This window comes from Homarus americanus, unplaced genomic scaffold (genome assembly GCF_018991925.1).
Source record: "Homarus americanus isolate GMGI-L3 unplaced genomic scaffold, GMGI_Hamer_2.0 scaffold45562, whole genome shotgun sequence".
In the NCBI taxonomy this organism is placed as follows: domain Eukaryota; kingdom Metazoa; phylum Arthropoda; class Malacostraca; order Decapoda; family Nephropidae; genus Homarus; species Homarus americanus.
In genome coordinates, this window is record NW_024744839.1 from 4,094,558 (window position 1) to 4,119,557 (window position 25,000).

The 25,000-nt window shown below is 36.1% G+C and overlaps 2 protein-coding genes across 3 annotated transcripts; one reads left to right on the forward strand and one right to left on the reverse strand.

Moving 5' to 3' along the window:
- Nucleotides 1-397: 397 nt before the first annotated feature.
- LOC121878198 (zinc finger protein OZF-like) lies at nucleotides 398-9,092 on the reverse strand. Of its 2 annotated transcripts, none has more exons than XM_042384262.1 (2): nucleotides 8,978-9,092; nucleotides 398-2,480 (listed from the first exon to the last, which is right to left on the reverse strand). In XM_042384262.1, exon 2 carries the CDS (start codon nucleotides 1,944-1,946, stop codon nucleotides 489-491), a length of 1,458 nt encoding a protein of 485 aa, XP_042240196.1. In that variant the 5' UTR covers nucleotides 1,947-2,480; nucleotides 8,978-9,092; the 3' UTR covers nucleotides 398-488. The 2 variants fall into 2 exon arrangements, with proteins under 2 accessions (XP_042240196.1, XP_042240195.1); XM_042384261.1 differs by lacking the exon at nucleotides 8,978-9,092 and adding an exon at nucleotides 6,690-7,036.
- Nucleotides 9,093-9,484: 392 nt separating this feature from the next.
- Nucleotides 9,485-24,320, forward strand: LOC121878044 (thioredoxin-related transmembrane protein 2 homolog). Its single transcript, XM_042384005.1, has 5 exons — nucleotides 9,485-9,742; nucleotides 14,474-14,654; nucleotides 15,089-15,272; nucleotides 15,951-16,146; nucleotides 22,158-24,320. The coding sequence occupies exons 1-5, from the start codon at nucleotides 9,596-9,598 to the stop codon at nucleotides 22,260-22,262; spliced, it is 813 nt and encodes a 270-aa protein (XP_042239939.1). The 5' UTR covers nucleotides 9,485-9,595; the 3' UTR covers nucleotides 22,263-24,320.
- The last annotated feature ends 680 nt before the right edge of the window (nucleotides 24,321-25,000 follow it).

Below are 25,000 nucleotides of genomic sequence, written 5' to 3' on the forward strand. Positions count from 1 at the left end.
CAACAGAAAAGAGATCTGAGGCTGGTTTTGTTTACTTAACATAAATTTACTGTAATTAATACCGTACTGTATCTTCATGGAAAAGTAACTCTATTGAGACTCTTGTGGCAACTTACAAAAGGAAAAAATCACGAAATTTATATAGGAAGGCAGATATTATTTTTCAATAACACTTGACACTACTTAAGTTACTATAACTTTGAACCAATGGATACAATAAGCTCACTTTATTACCAGTTGCTTCCTCAAAACAGTCAATGCTTTGTGGATTGACACATGCTAAAAGATTTTAGTTATCAATAGCTTGGTTTACTTTGTTAGAAATTTGAGTTAATGGTAAGTTCCTTACTAAGTATAAAAAATAAAATATTAGGACATTAAATAAATATATTACAGGTATCATTAAAAATTTATTCATGTGCTCTAGCTATATCACACACAAGGGTTCATGAAACATTTCACAATACAGTACTGTACACAGATAATCTTCACCAATTGTCAGACTTTTCTTCCTTAACAAACACACAATACCCCTCTTGGTTCTCTTCCTTTATGGTACACCGGGAAATTATATTAATTTTGAGTGGATCTTCAGGCTGACTATTGGAAGAGTTAGTATCATTACCAGTTTGCTTTTTTGCTACCTCTGTAGAACAATCAATCATCTCCACTTTTGATTCAGCTTTTATAAGGATATTTTCTATTTGCTGGCTTGTATGATTTACATCACCCAGGAGACTGCAATCTTTGTTGTGATTAGGGGCATTTTCTGTCAAACCATTTTGAATGTTTAGATCAAGTGCATGCGAGGATCCTCCTATTTCATTCTCGTTAAGACACGACAGGTTTTGGTTTGGTATGAGTATTGTCTTGAATGTTGGTTTCTCTCCAACATACTTTCTGTATTTTTTGAGTTCTTTATGGCAGGTAGAACCTTTCAACAATTTCTCTCCTGTATGATTTTTCAGGTGGAAAACAAGGTCACATTTTTTAGAAAAACTGATACGACATTTAGCACAGTGAAATGAACCATCTTGTAAATGATGCTTTGTATGTCTACGTAGGCTTCCTCTTAATTTAAAGGCTTTATTACATTTTTCACACTGAAAACATTTTTCCCCTAAGTGAACTTTCCTTTTCTCATTTACATGAAATTGTGTATGCCTTTCTAAGCTTCCTTTTCGGTAAAAAGCTTTACTGCATTCAGAACACTGGAATGGTTTTTCTCCAGAGTGAAGTCTCATGTGATTTACAAGAGATTTTCTTTGGCTAAAAAATTTCTGGCATTCTGAACATTGAATTTTCTTCCTAGTATGAACTCTGTTATGTTCTAGCAGACTGGCTTTCTGCCTATAGGCTTTGTGGCATATGGGACACTGAAATGGTTTTTCTTTGCTGTGAATTATCAAGTGTTGCATGAGAAGCTTTTTCTGAGTGAAAGCTTTATGGCATTCTGAACAATGAAATGGTTTTTCTCCTGTATGAACTCTCCGGTGTTCTACGAGAAGCCTTTCCATGACAAAGGATTTACTACACTCTGAACAATGAAATGGCCTCTCTCCTGTGTGTATGGTCATATGTTTTATTAGTGTCCCTTTCTGGCTAAAAGATTTATGGCATTGTGAACACTGAAATGGTTTCTCTCCAGTGTGAACAGTCATATGTTGTTGCAAAGTCTTTTTCTGGCTGAAAGATTTGTTACATATTTCACACTGAAATCGTTTCTCTCCTGTGTGAACTGTCATATGTTGTACCAAAGTTGATTTCTGAGTAAATGATTTCTGACATATTGAACACTGAAATGGTTTTTCCCCTGTGTGAACTAAAATATGTTTTGATAAATTCCCTTTAAAATCAAAGCGTTTACCACAAACTTTGCATGAAAATGGAGGCTTTTCTCCATTACGAATTTTCAGATGTAATTTTGGCATAATGGCCAAAGTCATTACAGAATTTAAAAAATTTGAAATGCTGTCTCAAGTAATTTTATATGAATTATATTTATTTACATTTCTAAGCCCATAATTACTGTATTGTAATAAGTAAATAAAATGCATCAAGCTAAACAACCAAATCCTGTTTTCACTGATAAAATGTTGCATCTTACCCTGAATCTTAAGTAAGTCAAATGTAGATTTCACTGTATTCTTTCATAATTATGCCATTACACAACAAAACGTGCACTCTTCACAAAACTACAGTATCTGTAACTTCAAAAATGAATACAACTATTAATTAATTCAAATTACCATTGAGTACAGGTATAAAATTTTCTGGTGTGATATGAAGAACACTCAGTAATGAATGCGGATGCTTTATGTATTGTACATTTGATACAAGAGTCAGCTGTAGGAAGGATTACCTGGAAGCATTAACACTGATGTGACACTCCTCTGTTATTGCGTCATATATGGCACGGAATCAAAGTTCAGCAGGGTGAATGGAATATCGAGGAGCTGGGAGAAATTCTGGCTGACAACCTGAAAAATAAACAAAAGGATTATTACAGAACAATTTAATAACACAAGACAAAAATACTGTTATTTTAAGAATGATTGTACTGTAGAGTACTGTATATAATAACAAGGTTAGCAATTTCTCATTACACAAAACCAATCTGTAAGGAGTGATAACTGGACAATAGTAAATAATGCTATTATGAATTGTTTGTGATCGTGTGATATAACGTACCAGGTATCAGCATGCAGCAAATACCTGTAATATGATATCCAGACACCTTTCACCTTTAAAGTTTATTGATCTCTTTCAAAAACAGAATTTCAGGGTTAATCCCACCCCTCATTTGTAACCAGGAGACCTATTATGGTGACTCAATTTCTCATGGCAGCAAAAATGAGGAGTTAGAAGGTACCAGTAAGCTCAAAATGCTTACACAGCATAGTATCCTACTAGGTGAGTCACACTAATAGCACCCTGTAGGTAGTAGGTAGCTACCAAACAGGGAGTTACTACTGCCTGGGAAGATATTGGAAGCATAATGTATTGTCTATTGGTAGACCTTGCTACTATATGGCATCACGAAAATTGTGACCAAGTCCCAGGTTGCTGATCTGACTTTCTGCCTCCTTTACACACAATTGCAGGGTCTCAATTGTTTCTCTTACTTTGACTACACAACATACTGTACATATATTGTTTCTCACTATTGATTTTTTTAATTTTTTAATTTCTTTATGGTTCTTTATCATTATTATTACAGTATTATTATTATTATTATTATTATTGTTATCATTATTATTTTGTTTTTAATTTTGCATTTTGTATTATAAATTTTATTTACTATAAATTATTGTTTAATTTTTATTTTTGTATTTCTATAAATTTTATTTAATATGAATTAATATTATTATTATTACATTTTCGCCTCCCAGGCTCTGATGTGGGTCAGTGACCTGTGCTTGGGTGGGCTAATCCCCGTGTAAAAAAAAAAAAAAAAACCTATTGGATGAGTAACACTTATAGTACCCTACCTGGTGAGTCATATTAATAGCACCCTACCTGGTGAGTCACACAAATATCGCCCTATTGGATTAGTCACACTAATAGCACTCTGCCTTGTGAGTCCCACTAATAACACTCTACTAGACAAGTCAACTAATAGCACCCTACTGGATGAGTCAACTAATAGCACCCTTCCTGGTGTCACACTAATGGCATCTTACCTGGTTAGTTATATTGATAGCACCATGCCTGGTGAGTTGTATTAATAGCATAATACTTGATGAGTCACTTTAATAGCACCTTACTGGATGAGTCACTAATAGCACCCAACTGGTTGAATTATTAATAGTGCCTTACTGGATGAGTCGCACTAATAGCACTGCCTGGTGATTACAAGTACATTTCTAGCCTAACCTAACCGAAGAAATCAGAAGGACCTGACCTAACCTCCACTCCAGGACCCCCCTGAGTGTGAACTCTTTCAAGACCAGACTTCACCAACACTGAAGCAGGTTCAGGTGCATTCAGGTGCCGGTGCATGCCCAGTACTTGCCAACAGTGCGTAACAGAGACGTGACCGATCGCCCAAGCAGCTAACGAGCTGATCAGTGGTGAAGAGGATAAAAGTAGAGTAAAAGTAAATAAAACGAACCCAACAAAATAAACCAAAGGAACCTGGAGAACCAAACCTGAAATCGAAGTAAAATTAACTAGAAAAATATAAAATTCCGATGAAAAACTAAAAGGCTTTATTTTTTCGTAGTGGATAATAAGTATGGCAGCCGTATGCCAAAAATCACATTAGATACGTACAGTATAAGTATGGGAGCTATATTGATGGACTGTGATGTTAATGGTCAGGTTAGGTTATAGGGTGAAGGTGGAGCAGATAGTTTACACCAGAAATAACTAAGGAATTTAACCAAAATTTTTGAAGATACTGAATGGAAACGAGAAAGCACAAAACCTGACCTAATCAAAGAAACTTGCCTCATCTTACCTAAATTCCTAACAGCCTCCAGCATATTAAGCAGAAATAACTTACTTTGATATCTGGTACCAATGAAAACAACTAAAGTATCTTGAAGCGGCATGGTTTAATTTAATTATTTTTGTGGACGTTAGAGTACAATCCTGTTGTTACAGTTAAACACATATTTCTTCTTCACTGTCAGTTCTCTGCTGCAGTTTGAACATTTGCACATCTTGCCACCTATTCGATGTAGACAGATAAACTCTTGGAGACGGTCTTCATCCTCCACAAGCACAGATAAATTTGATACGATACCGAACATGCCGTGATAAGGACGCCGTTGAAAAACAATATGGCTTCTCCCTCAGTCCTCCTCCTTGAAGAACAACAAGTAGATGAACATATAGTTCAATTATTAACCAATGCTGCTTTTAAGGTATTTCTTTATCATCAGATGTAAACATGCGGCGACAAGCCAGAATTATCAGCAGAATATTTAAGTAGTCAGTTGATTGAAAATGTCTTAAGGAGGGCCACCAGACTGATGCCTGCACTACGGCACCCCAGCTACCCTGAGAGATTAGAGTGCCTGAAATTCACAATCAATCCATTAATCTTCATGCCCTGCCCACTATTGGTGATTTATGATTGTAGATAGAGAAAGAAAAAAAAATGTATTGACTGTATTAATTAATATCATCCAAAGAACTGTGGAAAATATGAACAAAATATATAAATGTGTTTGGGTGCTAACCGTCTGCTCCACCCTTACTGGTTCTAGGTTAGGTTAGGTTTTGTTTTGTAGTCAGAAAGAAGGTCATCTTAGCAACTATGATTGTATAGTTTGCCCACCACGCATGCGCATTAGGTTATCTATACCCATGCCTATTTTTTTTCACAGTTCTATTCTTCCGCCAGCCATAAGGAAAACACCGGAGGCTATTCTTACATCAGTCCTATAGCATATGTTCAAGATGTAAATGAATGACCCCATGCTATTATTGTTACAGCCCTCCAAGGGTGTAAAGGGAGCCTTAGCATTGCCTTTTTTATGCCAATAAGGTTAGGTTAGGTTAGGTTAGGTTAGGTTGGGTTGGGTTGGGTTGTTCGCAGTGGCTATTCTCTTGCCAGCCATAAGGAAAACACTGGGGCTATTTTTAGGTTAGGTTTTCAGAATCTTTTTTTCTTTTTTCTTTATTTTGGTGTGTGAGGTTAGTTTTGAAAAGTCAGTTCAGTATTTCATTTTGTTGGGCGTACTAGTTTGAAATAATCATGTTACCTTTGTGTCATTTTCTTTCTTTGCCGGTTGTCAAATTGTTGTACTCTCGCACAGCTCGGTATAGGCCCCCCGCCGCAACCCCCTTGAATTTGAATTTATTTCCAAGATGTCTCCCTTGTTCAATGGCTGTGATGTGGATTACTTCCAAGCAATCGCAAGATTTCACGTTGAGTATTACGGTAAGGACGGTGCGGTATTGAAATTTCTCCAGGAACATGGTGTATTGCCAACTGAGGTTAGTGCACGAACTGTAACCAGCCCTGTAGCTATGAAACTGACAACACTTTTGGTACTGTGGAAGGAAAATTGCCGTCCAGCTCGTCCTGAAGTAAAAAAACAGAAGTGTAATTATAAAGTGTCGCACTATAAAGGAACATTTGGATAACCACAATGCTAATTTTACCTAGGTTTGGTTTGGTGTGATTAGCGGTAGACATGAAGGTCAGATTCGTTCAAAACACATGCCATACAAGAAAGGTGGCATAGAATCGTCTAAACTACTGATTAAACTCTCTCTCTCTCTCTCTCTCTCTCTCTCTCTCTATATATATATATATATATATATATATATATATATATATATATATATATATATATATATATATATATATATAAAATTGCTGGATATCCGAAATGATAATTTTACCCATAATTTCAATCAAACCTAAACCTAAAATCGCTGCATGACCGAAACGATAATGCCCTTGTATTGATTGATCTCTTCAACCAGTCATTAAGTGGGTAATACATTAGATCAACAAAGGTGTGGCTGAAACCCTGCCTGTAGATAGAAATCAAACCATAACATTTGATTCAAGTCTTAAGGTTACAACCATGGCATTCACATGAATTTTAAAATATTCACATTGCAGTCACTTTAGTTATTTTACTCCATGGTATTATGATATCATATCTTTATAACTAAATAACCAACGTACAGTATCTATATCCTTGTTTTATGACTGCTTGACTTACTTTGTTACGTTCTGTAAGTTGTTCTCGACTAGTCTGGTGATCCGTCTATTTCTCTTGGGTGTACAGTACCTATCAGATGTTCGCACTAATTGTCTGACCTTCCATATTAATGCATAGTTGTATAATTTTCAGTTGTCAGTTGTACAGAATATCACTACCGTCCAGGAGTTCACAAGGTGCCAGGAGTCATCTTGATACATGTTCCAATAATTTTTCTGGCTTGCGTCCGTCAGTGATGTAAACAAACTTGAATACTCTGAATACAGTACTACATACGTAATTTTTTTTTATCCTCTTCAAATTATGTGGTTCTGGTTCGACATTTCCTTTAAAAAGACACATTTGTTCATCGCATCTGTTATACAAAGATTACCAATATATTAACCTGTATAAAAACGTTCAACTCCCTAATCGTAAAAGATTGGCTTGTACAGTGCCGAGGTATATCTACCCATTTTCGGAATAATCCTTTGTAGTTTATATATAAATTTTCACTGTAAATTGATACCATTTCGTAAATTACATAACCCAACCACTAATTTTTAGTTATCATTGCCCGAGCGTTGGTAGGTTACGTATTTTTAAGTAAACACACAGGTTTATGTGATTTCAAAACTGTATAGTATAATTAATCATACAAGTTTGCAATTGGTTTGGTATATAGAGAATATGCAAGCATAATTTGTTATGTGTAATATGTGGCGGTTACGACATCCATACAAATGTTTGCGGACGCTGCTAAATTATTCAGGGAAATTAAGAACCAAACAGACTGTGAAGAGCGCTTCTGGTACAGAAAGATCTTTGTGATCTTCAAGAATGGTCGAAGAAATGGCTGCTAAGATTCATGCACCTAGGTCGTACCAACAGTAAGGAGGCATACAACATGTCCCAACAGGATGCCTGGGTGTGTAGGCATCACAAAAATTGTGACCAAGTCCCGGGTTGCTGACTTTCTGCCTCATTTACTTTTATCCTCTTCACCACTGATCAGCTCGTTAGCCGCTTGGGCGATCGGTCACGTCTCTGTTACGCACTGTTGGCAAGTACTGGGCATGCACCGGCCGTTGTAATTTCCCTTGAAATATTTGCACCTTGGCCTGACTTTATCTTGAACTAGGTAACAGTTAAATCTGAATGACAACACTATATGGTGACCGGTGCCAACTGTGGCAAGATTGTAGTGGATTTCTCCCCCACAAACGCTGTTTGTCGCTGAGTAGCCGACCCCACCAATTCCCCAGTGTATGCCTCGTGGTCTAGGTCAACCAGCGCCGCCATACATCACGGAGCGGGGGTCAACTACTAAGCCACGCCTACCCCCGCTATTGAAGACCTGACCTCGTGGTGACCTGCCCTCTTTCTACCTACAGCCGCAGCCAGCAACACCACCTCCGCCTGCCTGGCGGTCCTCTCTCCCGCAGGAGAGCTTGGCGACCCACAAGCTGGTCCTCCTGTGAGCATCCTCACCAACCAGCTCTCTTTACATCACGCTTGTAACCATGCTGCCTTCCCAGCACCAAGCTGCATTGTACATCCAATACAACATGTATATAGAGAGCACATTGTGAGTTTCCTTTCTCCATTCCATCCTGAGTGTGAACCAAACATCCTGAACCCCACAAGATGTTCCAGTTTGGCCACCATACCCTCCTCGTTTGTTATGATGAGTTTTAGTGGCTTGGGTGTTTGCTCCCCTTTGTAATGTGCCGGGTCTCTAACATATTGGAACAGAAAATTATCTCTTAGAGTTTCTACAAAAAGAGTAGCAGGGTTATTCAAGTCCTCGTTTCTCCAGTCGATGTCGCCATAGTTAAAGTCCCCCATGATAAATTGGCTAGGGTTGAGCATCGCTGCGTTGTCTCTTAAGTTTCTTTGATTTAGTGGGCCACAGTTTGGGGATCTGTAGATACACCCAACAATAAGTAAGTCCCCTCCCTTTAATTTAATTTTACACCACTTGGCTTCCCTGTTGGACATTGTCAACGCCTTTTGCGCTACACCTTGCACAGGATGTAAGGAAATGCCCAATAAACTAGCCCCCTCGCGGGGTAAAAACAAAAAGTACATTCGACCAAGTAGTGCCCTTTGAGAAGTTTATACGCCTCAATTAGGTTACCCCTTGCTCCTCTGTAGTGTAAGCGAGGCATTTGCAGGCGTTCTAATCTTTGGGTAGCTGAGATTCCGTAGAGCAGGCACCAGTCTGGTGGCCCTCCTTTGGACACTTTTAAGCAATTTACAGTTTCTAGCATAGCATATCTCGGGTATCAAACGGGAAAGCGCCTCACTCTTGAAGATCTTGGTGAATAAGGTGGAGTGGAGTAGTGATCCGAAGATACATCTGTTCCAGATTGAAGAGCACAGTCTTCTCTCGCTGTAGCTTCATTGTAGAAAGTTGGGTTGTGTCGCGTTATTTCTTACTTGATATTCCTGAAACGGTACGAAGAGAAAACTTTCTCTTTCGACAGCTTTCTCTAAACCACACTATTAATTAATCTATTATTATAAACAATAAATTAATTTAATAGTATTTTGAAACGATATAGTAACGATATACTAACGATATAGTAAATAATAAAAAGACAATTGTACACTTCATAAAAATAGCAACTGTCAACTTTACGCTTAATGCCTGTCAACTATTTATAAAATTTAAAGTACCTGTATACTTTACTTTTGTCTATTTCCTATCGTCTCTTTTTTTTCGACGAGGTTACTATTTTGATTCTATGTACGTTTATTGATATACAGGAAAAGTTGTATTGGTTGAATTTGTTTTCCTGAATAAGCGTCGGTTACGTCGTCTGCTAAAGTCTGCAGGCAAGAGGTTCCGGCCAGGGACAGGGAGTGACAACGTTGACGCTCCTATTATTATTACTACAGCGACTCGAATTTCCTTATCTAAAATGAAGCTGTTTGCGGACATTAAGCAGTTAGCTCATCCCTACCACATCATAAATCTCTTAATGAGTATAAGTTATTTGTTGTCAAGATATATGCCAGGCCTATGTGAGTTGATATTCCCAAAGGAGCAGTGCGGCGAGCTGACCATGGTAAGTGAGTGGGTCAACCTTAGTTTCAGGTACAATTGTATCACTGTGTAGTTTAACTTTATAAAACAGACGGTTAATATTCGTCCATTGGCTGTCCGCAGTTGTCTCCTCCTTGTAGGTTAGGTTAGGTTAGGTTCGTTCCTTTGGTATGAGAATATTTTTTTTTGTATTTTTGGTGCGTGTTAAAAAATTTTGACCTCTATTTTTGTGCAAATTAGCGGTTTCCCTTAAAAATGAAAATGTATTTTTTTTGCAAAAAACGCCAATTTGCAAAAGAAATGAATGTCAGATTTTAGTAAAACACCGAAAAACGTGAAGAACAACCTATCTTTGTACCCAAACCTGAGGACAGGCAGTGGGCAAATATTTACCGCGCTTAGAGATAAACTGCCCAATTCACTCAAATTAAACCATGGACAAATACAGTATGTTAATATATAATGTTTATGTATACAGTATATGTAAATTTTAAAGGTAATTATATAGGACTAACCCACGAGCGAAATTGATTGAAAACAATTATAAAAACACAGGATTTTCATTGTTATATTACAGTGGACACTTTAGTTTGTGGAAATATGTTAAAAAAATTGATATTTTTTAAAATAAACGCTACTTAACATTTATGGGTATGAAGAACAGACCTCGCCAAACAAACCATACCTAACTTCCCAAGTATATTAAACAGAAAGAACTTATTATGATTTGGTGAAATTTGAGGCATTTTTTGAAAGCGAGATGATACGGCTGCGTCAGCGCTATGCAGCCTTGGCGGGTTACTCCTATATATTAACCATTTTCAATAAAAGAAAAAAAATTTATGCCATTGAAATAATCACACACTATCTTCTGATAGAGGCAGTTAATGCTATTACAGACAAGCTGTTCAAGTTGCCAACCAATTTACTACAGAAGGTGTATTTCCTTAAGTTCAATCATGTTTTGGGTGATTTATCTCATGAAATGAACCACTAAGCACTGGGTCATTCGCCCATTTATAGGTGTGCTGTGGTGTTTTTTGTGTCTATATTGTATTTTTGGTATTACACCCCTGTACAGTACTTAATAACTGTTCCACAACTTTATCATATTCGGTAATTTGTGAGAACGCCTATACCACCTGAAGGAGTTGTTCGATTTGATTCATTTTTCACGGATGTTCTAATCATTATACAGTAGTAAGTATTTTAAAGAGACAACTGCTTTTTATTTTAATTATTTATATATTTTTTTATTTCAGTTTTTCCTATGATCATAAATCACCTGTAGTGGGCAAGGCATGTAGGATGAGGGAAATTGCAGGGTAAAACACGGTGAAAAACATATGACACTAAAATATGTGTCTATGTACTTTGTATCTCAAGAAATGAATTATTTACTGTAAATAATCGAACAAAAAAATCTGCCGAGTTACTGCGTGTTGTTGTCTGCACTGTTTGTTTACAACCAACCTGCTCAGTCTGAGTGTACTCTGACGTTCACAAAAAACATAAAATTACTCCATGATGCTTTTATAAAGTTGCTTTCATTGGTACCATATATCAAAATAAGTAAATTACTTTCTGTTTAATATGGCTGGGGATCTGGAGTGCTCCGTCCCCAGGTTAGGGAGCTGGGTAATGTAATTAGGTAGGTTTCTTTGGTTGGTTAGGTGGTATTATTATCGTTTGGGTGACCCAGCGATTTATAGGATTTTAGGTTTTGGAATCGGTAGTTTAGACAATTCGTAGTTTCGTTTCTTCTGCAGCATTTCTTCCGCAAATGATTACTTCCGAGAAAATTATTGGAAATTTGTCAGGTTTTTCTAAGTTCTTGTTTTTTACCACTGCCCAAGAGGGCTCCTGTGTGTTCATTTGTTGGTTACTGTGCTGCATTACATATGTGCTATAGTGTGACATATGTGCTATAGTGTGACACATGTGCAGTTGTTCTTTGGATGTTGATTGGTGGGTATGCTTTTGGATTTACCAATCACAGCTCGGTATAGGCCCCTGCCGCCACCCGCTTGAATTTGAATTTATTTTCCATGATGTCTCCCTTGTGCAATAGCTGCCAATTCAATTACATGTACTTCCAAACCATCGCCAGATTTCACATCGATTATTACAATAAAGACTGAGGAGCGTGAAATTTCTACACGAACAAGGTGTTCTATCTACCGAAGTTACTTGTGTAAGGTGTAACAAGCCTTGTAGTTACCGAGCTGAAGAACACCTTTGGTACTTTCCGAGAAGAATTGTTATTCCCAAATCTAAAAAGAGGAGCCTAATTAAGGTAAGCACATTGGTGGATAGGTTAGTTTTAGGGTTAGGTTGGGCTTTGAATGATTCTGGCCTTCATTTCTATTGCAAATGACTACTTTTTTTTTATTTTCCCCCACCCAAAATCCTCTGGTTCCCACTAGGGGTCCCCCTTTATCATTGGATAATGGGTAGGTAGCTCAAAATGTAGTGATTTGTGGTAGAAATGATGGTCAGATTCATGCTAAATGTATCAAAACCATTGGAAAAACATATTTTCAACTTCCAAACAGGTTGATGATCGAAATGATGATTTTACTGGCTAGGTCAGGTTCTATTAGGTTCTAGTTAATGCTACCTCTTTTAAAATGCAGTATGGTACTTACTATAATGATAAGAACATTTGTTAAAAAAATTAACAAAATTGGACAACTTTTTCTGCTGCTAGCGGTGTTCTCATACATTACCGCACGTACCCATGGAACTTTTTCTTAAGAAGATCAAAGGGTCATATTGTATTTAATGGGCATAAAATCATGAGCATTCCTAAAATGAACCAAATTAACCTACCTAAACTTGAACTTTACCTAAACATTAATATATTATTTGGACTAGTTTGGAATTTCATATTTCTCTTAAAAAAACATTTCTGGCGCAAAATATATTTTATGATTACGTACAGTATTTTAACCGATATGACACCCCAATTACCAACAATATTAAAAAGAACACTAAACAAACCTTTGAAAACCTTACCTAACCATCTTCTAATCTATAAAAATTATAAAAATTGCTTTTGAGTTTATGGGTCCCCTGCTCATCTGAACACTGACCGCGAAACCAACACATACTAAACACCGAAAACAATAAGGTGAACATTTTATAGTTTTAGGATTTTTTTAGATTAGGTGAGGTTTTCAATGTTTGGTGCTCTTTTTAGTATTATACTCCACATTTTCCCTCCACAGTACTTCAAAGCCCTTCCCACTTTGAACAACCAATACAGTGACCCCTCGTTTAACGAACACCTCGGTTAACGTAATTTCGATTAACGAACTGCCTTCCATAAGGATCTTCAATTCGGTTAACGAAGTTCTTACGAACCGATCTCAACATGTTTTCGCTTGCACTGACCGGGCAACCAGCTTTAGTATCAGTCCGCCAATACATTAATCGGTTCTAGGGCTTAAATTGCTTACTATTTTAGTAAATATCAAGAAGTTTATACTATTCAATAATTTTAAAAGTTTAATATTCAATTTTTTAGTCATTTTAACAATTATTGAACATAATTGAAGGTAAAGTGACTAGTTTAATGCGTGGCATCCAGCCTCTTAACACAGCAAACAGGAGTTAGTCTCTGTTTTCACTGGAGGTAACATCTTGCTTGAGACTCTCTTCAACAAAATGCTTTTTTCTGTGTTTCCAAGCAAATTATTGGTCATTTTGAAATATATTTTACATATTGACAATATATAATGCAGTGCAGTGTTGATTTAAAGAAAATAATCTTGACTTACACCAAGAGAGCTAAAATTTTATGGGTGAAATGGCGCCATGGGGTGACTTCTCTTCCACCCCAATGCCTTCTCTTCTTCCTTCTCCTCCACCCCCATTCTAAATCCCATCATCATCATCATCATCCAGGAGCCTTCTACATACATACCTCAAAGTAAGTGAACTTTTCTACCATTTTTGTTGAATTTAGGAAATTTTCGGTGAGCTGGAACCAATTACCCAAAAACCCATTGAAACAATGGTTTCGGTTAACGAACGACCTTCTGGAACGGATTGAGTTCGTTAACGGAGGGGTCACTGTATTGTTGGTAATTGGGAAAGTTTTATTAGTTTAAATACTTGTACTCGAAAAACATAAATTTGCTGCAGAAACATAATAGAATAATTTTTTTTAATTTTGCCATTTCTTCCTATATGAATAGAAATAAGAAATTCATGTTAGACCTAAAATGAATCTTTACCAATTTAATAAATACTGCTATGTAACCATGTCTGATTATTTGGAAAGATCCCAGTTTTGTCAAATGTCAAAAATAGTGCTCGTGATTTTACGCCCAATGAATACAAGATTATTTATTAAAGAAGTCATGCCTTGTGGAAATGACAATAAGTGCACAGGGAATACTATTTGCATAGCATTACTGGGTGGCAACACTGATAATTACCCTGTTTCTGCCATGTTTGTCTGTTCAACAGTTATTTTGATAAAAATAATATTTTTCTTACCTGTATTATTTTAGGTTAGCCAATCTTTAGTAACTTGAGTTGGTTCATTTTATGAAAGATGAAGTATAGAGTGTACAGTACCAATATCTGGTACTTCTACAGTATTATGTGGTTGTAAAGTTAAGAAGTAGCAGATTGTGTTACCTAATCAGTCTAAGGAAGCTGTATCTTGTACACACTGACCATTACCTGTATTTTTTTTTTGAAACTTGGCATAGGTACTCAGCCATTTAATTTCTTCCAACAGTGGGAGTCAGAGGTGTTGTTCTTCATGCTGGTCATAATTATGTTCAGAACTCGCAAGAGTGGAAGCCGGAACATGGTTGCCTACATTTCTGTATTCAATATGTATGCCAAGGTTTGCAGTGGTCTCTTATGGTTCACTGCTGACACAATGTACGGCATCATCTACCTCATATTGGCCATCAGTGAGTACATGTGTATTATTGAAGGCTATACTACACTATACTATATGTTCAGATGTTTCACACTGCAAATGTTTTCATTTATGAATTGGAGAGAGAGAGAGAGAGAGAGAGAGAGAGAGAGACAGCCAAGGATGTAGTAGAAATAAAATTGCAATGACCATCATTGCTTTTGGGCATGAGATGGTGCTCAGATGTAGAGCTTTAGTAAATAATAGGTATTGCTGGAATACCTGATGGATTGTAAAATATACAGAGTATGTAAAAGTGCACATCTCATTGACAGTATTCTTGGAGCAGGTTCATTTTAAACACCTGGATTTAGAATAAAAAAGTGTACAGTAAGATTTCATATTCAGTATAAAAAGTCTCAATGAATTTAGAAGTACTGTACGGGTATTTTTAAAGTATTTCTCACACTATTTGACCCTTTGCAGTTCATTTCCTGGTTGTTGGAGAGCCTGTATATGAGGGTCCAGAGAAAGTAATATATTTCCAAGGTAGAGAACTGGATGAGGAATTGGCAAGAGACAAACATTGTGTTTGGTTCATCACTTTCTTTACTGCATGGAGTCCTGCCTGTTCCAGCCTGGCTCCCATATTTGCCAAACTTTCTGCTGAGTAAGATTTATCTTTTCTATATAGTATGGTATCTAACTGTAGAACAAGTAGCCTACAGAATTTTACATATCCTCTGAGATATTGTTGAGGAAGCAATATGTTGACTGTCACTCAGAAATGCAGGGTACTGTATTGAATTTAACTAAAAAAAATTTTTTTGCATCAAACCGATTATAATAATAAAAAACATAAAAGTGATCTGTACTTCAATTTTTTTTATAGGATTCAAAGTACTATGGCAATGAAGTTGAATACTATTAAACAGTAGTTTATTATTTCCTGGCCAAATGTGCATCAGATACTGTACACAAAATGCATGAGTTAGTTGGTGAAAAAAAAAGAGATGTGTACAGTTATACAGTAAAATACCAACTTGTACATTTTCAGATACCACTCACAAATAATCAGAACCACGAATACTTTCTTTATAAATAACAAGGGATAAGTGTAAAGTGTTGTAATTAAAAAAAAAAAGAGAAGCTTAATTTATGTGTCGCTTATGATATACAGTACCTATGAATCCTTATTGCCTAAAATAATTGAACTTTTTGCACAAATATCTCGTATCCTTTTTGGTGCCTCCACAATGCATAATTAAGTCTTCATTTATCTCTTTAATATATTATATACCTAAATGGTGCAAGCAAACAAGAAGCTGAAATTTATTTACATCTTCAGGTACACTCTAGATAACTTCAAGTTTGGCAAAATTGATGTTGGACGCTATCCAGATGCTGCCAAACATTATCATATCAATGATAGCACTTTCTCTCTCCAACTTCCCACCATCTCAATCTTCAGAGAGGGCAAGGAGGTTGATAGGAGACCTTGCTTAAATGCACAGTCAAAATTTCAGAAGTTTTACTTCACAGAGGTAAGATCAGTTTAATGGCAGTTTTCTTTCCGTTTTTAAGAAAAATTCTGAGTGTTGTCTTAATTATACAGTATATCACAATTAATTTCATAAATCATGTACTGTACAGGTATTCCTTCAGATACGTACGTTCAAGATACAAAAATTTACTTATACAAATTTTCAAAATAGACGCCACTATCGTGTTACGAAAGCTTTCCCCGCCTATACGAATTTGGGTTCCGGCAAAAATTAAAATCGCATGCCTCAGGATGTCAGCTGGGATGGCCACACACCCCTAGCACTCTCTCTACCAGGCTGAGGTAGGAGTTATGTTATGACTATTTTCAACTCTTAATTTCGGGTATACAGTGACCCCTCGGTTAACGAACTCAATCTGTTCCAGAAGGTCGTTCGTTAACCGAAAAGTTCGTTAACCGAAACCATTGTTTCAATGGGTTTTTGGGTAATTGGTTCCAGCTCACCGAAAATTTCCTAAATTCAACAAAAATGGTAGAAAAGTTCACTTACTTTGAGGTGTGTATGTAGAAGGCTCCTGGATGATGATGATGGGAATTAGAATGGGGGTGGAGGAGAAGGAAGAAGAAAAGGCATTGGGGTGGAAGAGAAGTCACCCCATGGCACCATTTCACCCATAAAATTTTAGTTCTCTTGGTGTATTTCAAGATTATTTTCTTTAAATCAACACTGCACTGCATTTTATATTGTCAATATGTAAAATATATTTCAAAATGACCAATAATTTGCTTGGAAACACAGAAAAAAAGCATTTAGTTGAAGAGAGTCTCAAGCAAGATGTTACCTCCAGTGAAAACAGAGAGAGACTAACTCCTGTTTGCTGTGTTAACAGGCTGGATGGCACGCCAGAAACTAGTTTCTTTACCTTCAATTATGTTCAATAATTGTTAAAATGACTAAAAAAGTTAATATTAAACTTTTAAAATTATTGAATAGTATAAACTTCTTGATATTTACTAAAATAGTAAGGAATTTAAGCCCTAGAACCGATTAATGTATTGGCGGACTGATACTAAAGCTGGTTGCCTGGTCAGTGCAAGCGAAAACATGTTGAGGTCGGTTCGTAAGAAATTCGTTAACCGAATTGAAGATCCTTATGGAAGGCAGTTCGTTAACCGAAATTTCGTTAACCGAGGCGTTCGTTAAATGAGGGGTCACTGTACAGTGTTACATGCATATCATAACTTACTTTATATTTTTTAATTCAGTTACATGCACACACAATCCTACATACATAATGTGTAAAAAAAAAGTACAAGAAACAAAAGGAAAAAACATATTTGTGTGTGAGTGAGGGAGGGAGTGTTGCGGGTCTGCAAAAGTGGTCAGGCTAGTTGCTATGGCGACGCTTGAGGGAGGCCACATGTGAAGCAGACAGTGTTTATGCAAAGGGGGCCACTGGCGGCTGTGTTAAACTTTGATTTACTTTTACCTTTATTCTCATTACCACTAATTGTCTCATTAGCCACTTGGGCGGTCTGTCACATCTCTGTTGTGCACTGTTGGAAAGTACTGGGCATGCACTGGTTCTTGAATGTATCTGAACATGCTCCAGTGTTTGTCATGTCTGGTCTTGAAAGAGCTCACATTCGGTGCCGTCGCAACACTCTGGCAGGTTCTTAAAAGAATTCACAATTTTCATTCTGAAAAAGTTTGCCCATCAGTTTTCTGGACTTGTGGCTTCTTCAACCTTGAGCTGTAACCCCTTGTTGGGTGAGCATCCGCCAGCTCCAGGTAAGGAAACTCAACTGAGTAGTGCCCTTCAGTTAGGTCTCCCCTTGCCCTTCTGTAGTATAAGCTGGGCAATTGCAGGCGCTCTAATCTCTCAGTGTAACTGAGGTGCAGAAGTGCAGGCACCAGTCTGGTGGCCCTCCTTTGGACATTTTCAATGGACTGACAGTCCTTAGCATATCTTGGGGACCAGATGGGGTGACAGTCCTCCAGGTGGGGAAGCATCTCACTCTAAAAGCTTTTCCTTAGTAGTTTCAGCTGCATATTTTCATTTAGATTGAGGCTGGACCCCACTAATCCAGGACCTGATAGTCCGGCAGCTTCAATGGTTTTGGACTGTGTTTGAATCTGGCTGTCGTTTGCGTCTGTCTTAGCTCACTTCTAGTGCTTGTTGCCACTGTTTTACTTTTAAATACTTATAGTTCACCCCTAAATATGCCTCCTAAGAGACCAGCAAGCAGTGGAAGTGGTTGTAATGCAGCAAAATGTAAACATGTGTCATAAACTATTTTAGAAAAGGTGTCTACAGTATACTGAAGAAATTAGACAGTGATACATTGGTCAGGGCCTTGTGTGCAGAATATGGTGTGGGTTCATCGACTGTGTACACTTTGTCATAAAGAGGTCCAATAAGGCTGGGCTAGATTTATGCTGATATACTAAGTTGTATTGGTACCAGTAATAGTACATTTTATGCATTATTTTGCCTTTTTTTAACCTCTGTTTTGATGGTTCAGAATTTTCGCTAATCCAGAACCAGTCAGGTTCCAAACTTTCCTGATTAGCGAGGTCCAACCTGTAGTATTTTGTTTATATTTTTAATGTGTTTGGTAGTAAATTACAATAGTTGTGTACTATTTATTATTAGTTAGGTAGGTATTTTTCTTGTTTGTGAACCGATTTTTTTTTTTTTTTTGGATATGATATTGTGGTATTTTTTCATTGGGAACCGTACTTTATTTTTCTCATGTTTTTCTATTAGGGATACGAAAATTCATATACAGTGGGGTATGCTGTAACGAACGGATTCTACTACGAATATTCCTATAACGAATGGTTTTACCTATAAAATTGAGAATGCTATAACGAACGAAACTCCTACAACGAACATTTTTTTTTTTTTTTTTTTTACTAATTTATTGTTTTTTATTACAAGTATTAATGATATTCTTTATTTCAGGGGTTTAGATGCATATTTATGCACTTTTTTACAATTTTTACTATTTTATATTATATTTTTCAGTGTTAAGTGGTTGTATTTGGAGGCCTGGAACGGATTAATCCTATAACGAACGAATGCTATAACGAACAAGGTTCTTGAACCAATTAGATTCGTTATAGCATACCCCCACTGTAACTTTCTTTTTGGGGGGGAGTTAACCTATTTGTATCTTGAGGGATACCTGTACCTACATTAAATAAAAAAGTAACCGAGTGCCATATCCTGTCTATGTTAACATAATTTTTAGGTACTGATTTAGTAAATTTATAAAAATTTTGTGTACAATTGTCAGTGGTTTAGGTCAAGTAAGCCAAAGGATTTTAGATGATGCAGCTGAGGATTGGGATTGCGAATGAGGAAAATCATTTGAAAGAAAGTTTACGTGTAAGTACTATGTAAATTTTAGAATGTTGGTTTTAAGATTGAAAGTGGACATGGTTTTTATGCATGATGGTCACATATGCACTGTAGTACACTATGATAGCAGGATGAAATTAAGAATGATTTGAAGGTAATTAGAAGAAGAACATGAAAGTGTAAGAGAGAGAGACTAATTGTGATGGGAAAGCAAGCATAGATTGCCAATGGAGTAACTGGTATGTAACTGGAGAAAAAGAGAAGGAAAGAATGAATGAAGGCTACATTAATTGTATGGAGGAAGCTCAAACAAATACACATGACTTGAATTTAGGGAAGACAGTGGAGAGCAGTGTGTTAGATGAGGTTTTTGGTAGCATAATTAAAGCGAGATTGATAGGATGTTTTGACGGAGGCCTTTCGGATCGTGTATTAGTTGTGTGTAAGATCGAATCGGAATTAGAAGTGATGAAACAAGGGATGTCCATAAGAATGCAAGGAGGATATACAGTACTTATAGATGTTGAAAGATATATAAAATGATTTTCTAAAGAAGCTTGGCAAAAAGAGAAAAATGTAGACTTTAAATAAATGAAGGGCAGCATTGTGTAAACACGAAGAATGGCTATTGGAAGTAGGCAAGGAGATGTTTGAGTGTAACGATTATATGATAGACTTTAGGACATTAAGGAAGTGATGGATCAAAAAAATTATTAAAAACAGATAAGTTGGATAACCTGTATAGTGAAAAAGGGATGATGAATGAGGAGTACGTATAAGGTTTTGACTTGTAAGAGCAAGTGAAAGTGAATAGATGACTTAACAAGAGGGTGAGAAAAATGATAAATTGTTTTGGAGGGTAGAGAATGCAAGAGGTAATGCTGATGGAGATATAAAGTGAGAGTTGGGGATAAATGAAAAAGAAAGGAGGTACTGTACAGGTACAGTAGGACTAAATGTTAGGAAAAATTGGATTAGGTACAGAGGAGGAAAAGAAATAGCTTACAAGAGAAAGCATGGCAAGCATAATACAGGCTTACTGAAGTACTGTAGTAGTACAGTCAAGAGATGAAGAGTTGAGTAGTAAATGAATTGATTAAAGGTGGGAGTAAAATTTTGGGTAAATTTGTATGTCTAATGCAAACTATAGCATGTCTATATTCAAATTAATCACTGTCTTACAGGAATTCCAGCAGTGTCAATTATATTCTTCCCGGTCACTTCTGTGACATTTTATAAACAAAAACTTAATGTAAAGGACATAAATAAACAAATAAATACTTCACTAGACCCTCTGCCCCAACTGTCAAACGTGTCACTGTCACCCCCCCCCCTCATCTTCCCAGCCAGGGTTGGGTAGTTATAGGCTTACAGTTTTTATCTTATATAATATCACAGACTAAAGTTAGGAGAATATAATTTGCATTGCTAGAATCCTTGCAAGACGGTGAATAATTTGAATATAAACATCATATATTTTGCACAAGGGATAAATTTTTAGCCCTTTGTAATAAAATTAATTAGAACATGTCAGTTCAGTGACATTTTATAAGAGAAAAACTTAGTCACTCTTAAAGACAGATAAATAAATAAGTACTAGACCTTGCCATCAACTGTCTCCTCCCCCCATCAGCTGATCCCTAGTAAACAGTCCATTTCACATCTCATAATTTTAGCTGTGTTGATCTAGGAGTGTTTGTTTTAACATAGTAATACTACAAAAAACAATGTTTTGTTTATTCTAGGAGATGGGCTGAGTTGCATCTGGGTAGACTCTCAGTCTTTTTAGTATTTTGTGTTTCAAGTACCAAACTAAATTATTCCATTGAAACAACACTTCGATTTAGTGCAAATTCGATTTAAAGCGACCTCTCTTGGAACGTATCTCGTGTTATATCGACGTTCTACTGTACATAGTAATAGATCAAGGCTTGGAAGTTTTGGAGGATTAATAGGATATGGAATGAATATTTTAGAAGAATGTGTAGGTTTGAAAGCATGCTGAATGGATGAGAGCTGTAAGTTACATGGTGTTTTAAGGGGTTATAGGTGGTTATAAATTGGTACAGAAGAGTTATGAGTGTAAGGTTGGAGGTATGAGGTCAAGAGGAAGACTGAGATGAACAGTCTATTGAAGTGAATTTGTAACTTAAGGGAATTTAGATAATGTTAGATTATTTTTTTCCATTGTATATAGTGGAGTAATTTCACATTAATGAATTTTTGTAGTATGTGACCACAATAACTTGACTTTGTGTGTGTATTTAAGTGATAAACAGTTTTTTGTAATCTGTTTAGAGTTTCAGAATTCACATTATAGACAAGTTGAGCAGCAGAAGTGGGTTTCAGTGTTCTTACTTGTTCTTTTAGCCCTTTCTTGATGCTTTGCACACTCTTCTTTCATCACTCTCATACCCTTTCCTCCATATTTATGGGAATAGATGAAATAGATGAGAAATAATAAGTGTGGTGGTTCACATTCTACCCTCCAAAACAATTTATCATTTTTCTCACCCTCTTGTTAAGTCATCTATTCACTTTCACTTGCTCTTACAAGTCAAAACCTGAATGTCTGTATGGAGTATCAAAGGTTTATAGGTACCCTGTATTGATATATATTTGTAAAATTTTAATGAAAACACTTGTGATGTTATTCTAACTATATATATCTATTTTTTTTAAGGATAATATAAAGGCAGCACTTGATATGAACAACATTTATATGGAATGCATTAAGGTTCTAGAAACAAAGAAAGGAAAGAAGGAAGGCCATGTTAAGTCAGAGTAATAGAAATATTAGTGTGAGTGCAATCGAGAAAGAAGGAAATGTGTAATGCTGGTTAATGCTTTGAATATTTGTGCCAATTGCACTAGTGAAAGAAGAAAGAGCATGTGAAGTTGAAATAATCAACTTAATGTAGTAAAGTATTTGCCAACAGTTGAACTTGGGAAGTAAGTACAGTAATTAAAGTTGTGAATCACTGCTGTTTATTACATTTGAATCAACCAGACATACCCGGTAGATTTCCTGGTGATTTAAGATAGCTAAATAGTATTCACTTCTGTGGTATGTTGTTAGTTCCAACCAATTGATAATTCACTAGAAAATTTATAAGTTATGCCATCATCTGGAGTGGCTTGTTACTCCACTTTGCATGGACAATTTAGTATCAAATTGAGAATACCTTGTAATTGAAAATTGAAGAAAAATTAAAAAAAGTGAAATTTTTGAAAAGTATAAACTACTGATTGTTGGATGATCATTATCATAAGAAAGACTTGGTATTCAAACTGCCATGACGAACTATTCAACTTATTGTTAAGTGCGAATGTAGATCGTGATCCAAAATTTTGTTGTTGTTTAGGAGTGAATCAACATGTCTACACCAGATGTATATGAAATTGTGAAGTGTTAAGCCTTTATGTGTCCAGAAAGTATTTACTGTACAGGCAATGGCTACTAATAATAAGTGATATTATTTGCTGATCAACGTTATTAGATGAACAAAAAATAAGGCATGATCATACGAACAATGGATAAATTAGCTTTAAAGTGAATTCATATACTGTAAATATCCAAAAGCAGAAAATAAGAGAAGAAATTTCAAAGAAAGAACTGCATGGAAAAGAAAGTGAGGAATGTGCAAGAATTCTGTCACTGAAGGTAGCAGTGGAAGAGGTAGGTTGTAGTAGCTCAAGGAATGTTTCACTGCATTTTGTTAGGATAATGACAGGCTTACTGGACACATGTGGTTGAAAAGAAATGCAAACAGAAGTGGAAGAGGGAATTGGGAAGGAATCCAATGGTTATTAATTTTTGAATCTGTTTCCCAAAGTAATGTATTTTCAATTTTAAAATTCCCTCAAAATACCTGTACTGTCAGCTGACCTAGCTTGTGTTGGTCACCGACTGTTCATATTTAATCTTATCCGATATTTTATTTATAACATTACTACAGTACCAAGTTGTACCAGAATTGAATTTGAAATAGAGGACTTAACATGCTTACTACAATCACATCTGCAGACTCATAGACATTTGGATGATGACAGATATATTCTTAACATATGTTCTCAGTGATTTATCTTGATGCTATATGATATATATTTACACCATCTAATACAGAACAGTGTAAGGAAAATATTTATGCTTTAAAAATAGAAGTGCTTTGCATTAATAATTTCAATATATTCACTTATGTACAAGGATATTATGCCAGTTTCTATTGTCAAGAGTATAAACTAGCACAAATACATTAATCATGCTTTGCACAAGTACAGTATCTTTGTCATACACAGAATGATCCCAACAAAATCCAGTTTTGCACACACCACCTTTTCATTCTACTTATTTAATGAGCATTTACATGTTATTTCTATACATTAATGCAAGGGTTTTAATTTTAGTTATGTTAATCCAAACAGTTAACAATTTATAAAGATGATAGTTGTTTGAGAATGAAGTGACAAACAAAAACTTAAAAGTTTCAAACTGTATATATACTGCACTTAGTGTATTGTATACTGTATATTTGCACATATCAATGCGAACACTTGTATACTTAAGGAAATGTAACACCTCTCTCAAGGTAGGATCCACTAGGTGAGCTAGATGCCTGTCAGTTTGATGTAGGGTCTCATGAATTGAGTAATTTTACCCAACTGATTTCATTCCCTGTATTTTGTAAGAGCATAAATACTTTGCTTGGACATCACGGAATCACTAGTTTACCTATCAGCCAAGAGTTGTAAAGCCAGGTATGATTGTATATACCGTATAGTATATGTAAAATCTCGTTTTCTTGTACAGATGTTATTGTGTAAAATAAAAGTATTTGGTCTTTAATAAGATATCCTTTCTTTACTGTATTGTACTTTTCTTTGTACATTGCCTATTGATGTTACATATAGCTATGGGAAATAGGGGTTAGGAATAATCTATATTCATGGAATCAGTTGAGTGTGACATTTTTTTACAATATATTTTAGAAGATTTACACATTTAAATGAAGTGATACAAGTACATCAAAATTTGCATTTAGTCAAGAGCACTTTGTGGTGGACTAAATTTTTACTAAAGTGTTGTCTGTAATTCCAAGGAGAACTGTATTTATTGCTGATACTAAAAAAAGTTTAACCCTCAGGGCCTGAGTGATGTTCCAGAACGTCTGCCTGTTCCTGCCACAATTTTTTTAGTTTATTTTTCTCGGGGGAGGGAGGGGGGGGGGGCATGCCAGCAGCACCTTAATCTGGGGCTTAGGGTTGACCAGTTATCTATCTTGTATTTGAGTTTATTTTTGAAAAGGAATGATATATATAATTTTTATTTTTTTTTGTCTACTCAATCAAAGATGTGAATTACACGAATGCGCTTGGGAACTTCGTGTTTCCTTGTGGTTATCAGCATATACTTGGACCACGCACACCTACAGTGATTTACTTGCACACACACACAGTAGTAGTACCCCGATTTACGCGGTCAATTGAACCCACAGGGTACCGCGGAAAGTGAAATCCGCTTAAATG

What these genes read in the sequence shown, in the direction of transcription:
- LOC121878198 (XM_042384262.1), bottom strand. Translation starts at nt 1,946, where the DNA reads ATGACTTTGGCCATTATGCCAAAATTACATCTGAAAATTCGTAATGGA.
- LOC121878044 (XM_042384005.1), top strand. Translation starts at nt 9,596, where the DNA reads ATGAAGCTGTTTGCGGACATTAAGCAGTTAGCTCATCCCTACCACATC. An exon ending in TTTGCCAAACTTTCTGCTGA is followed by an intron (nt 15,273 to 15,950) that starts GTAAGATTTATC and finishes TTACATCTTCAG; the next exon opens with GTACACTCTAGATAACTTCA. An exon ending in AGAAGTTTTACTTCACAGAG is followed by an intron (nt 16,147 to 22,157) that starts GTAAGATCAGTT and finishes ATTTTTTTTAAG; the next exon opens with GATAATATAAAGGCAGCACT.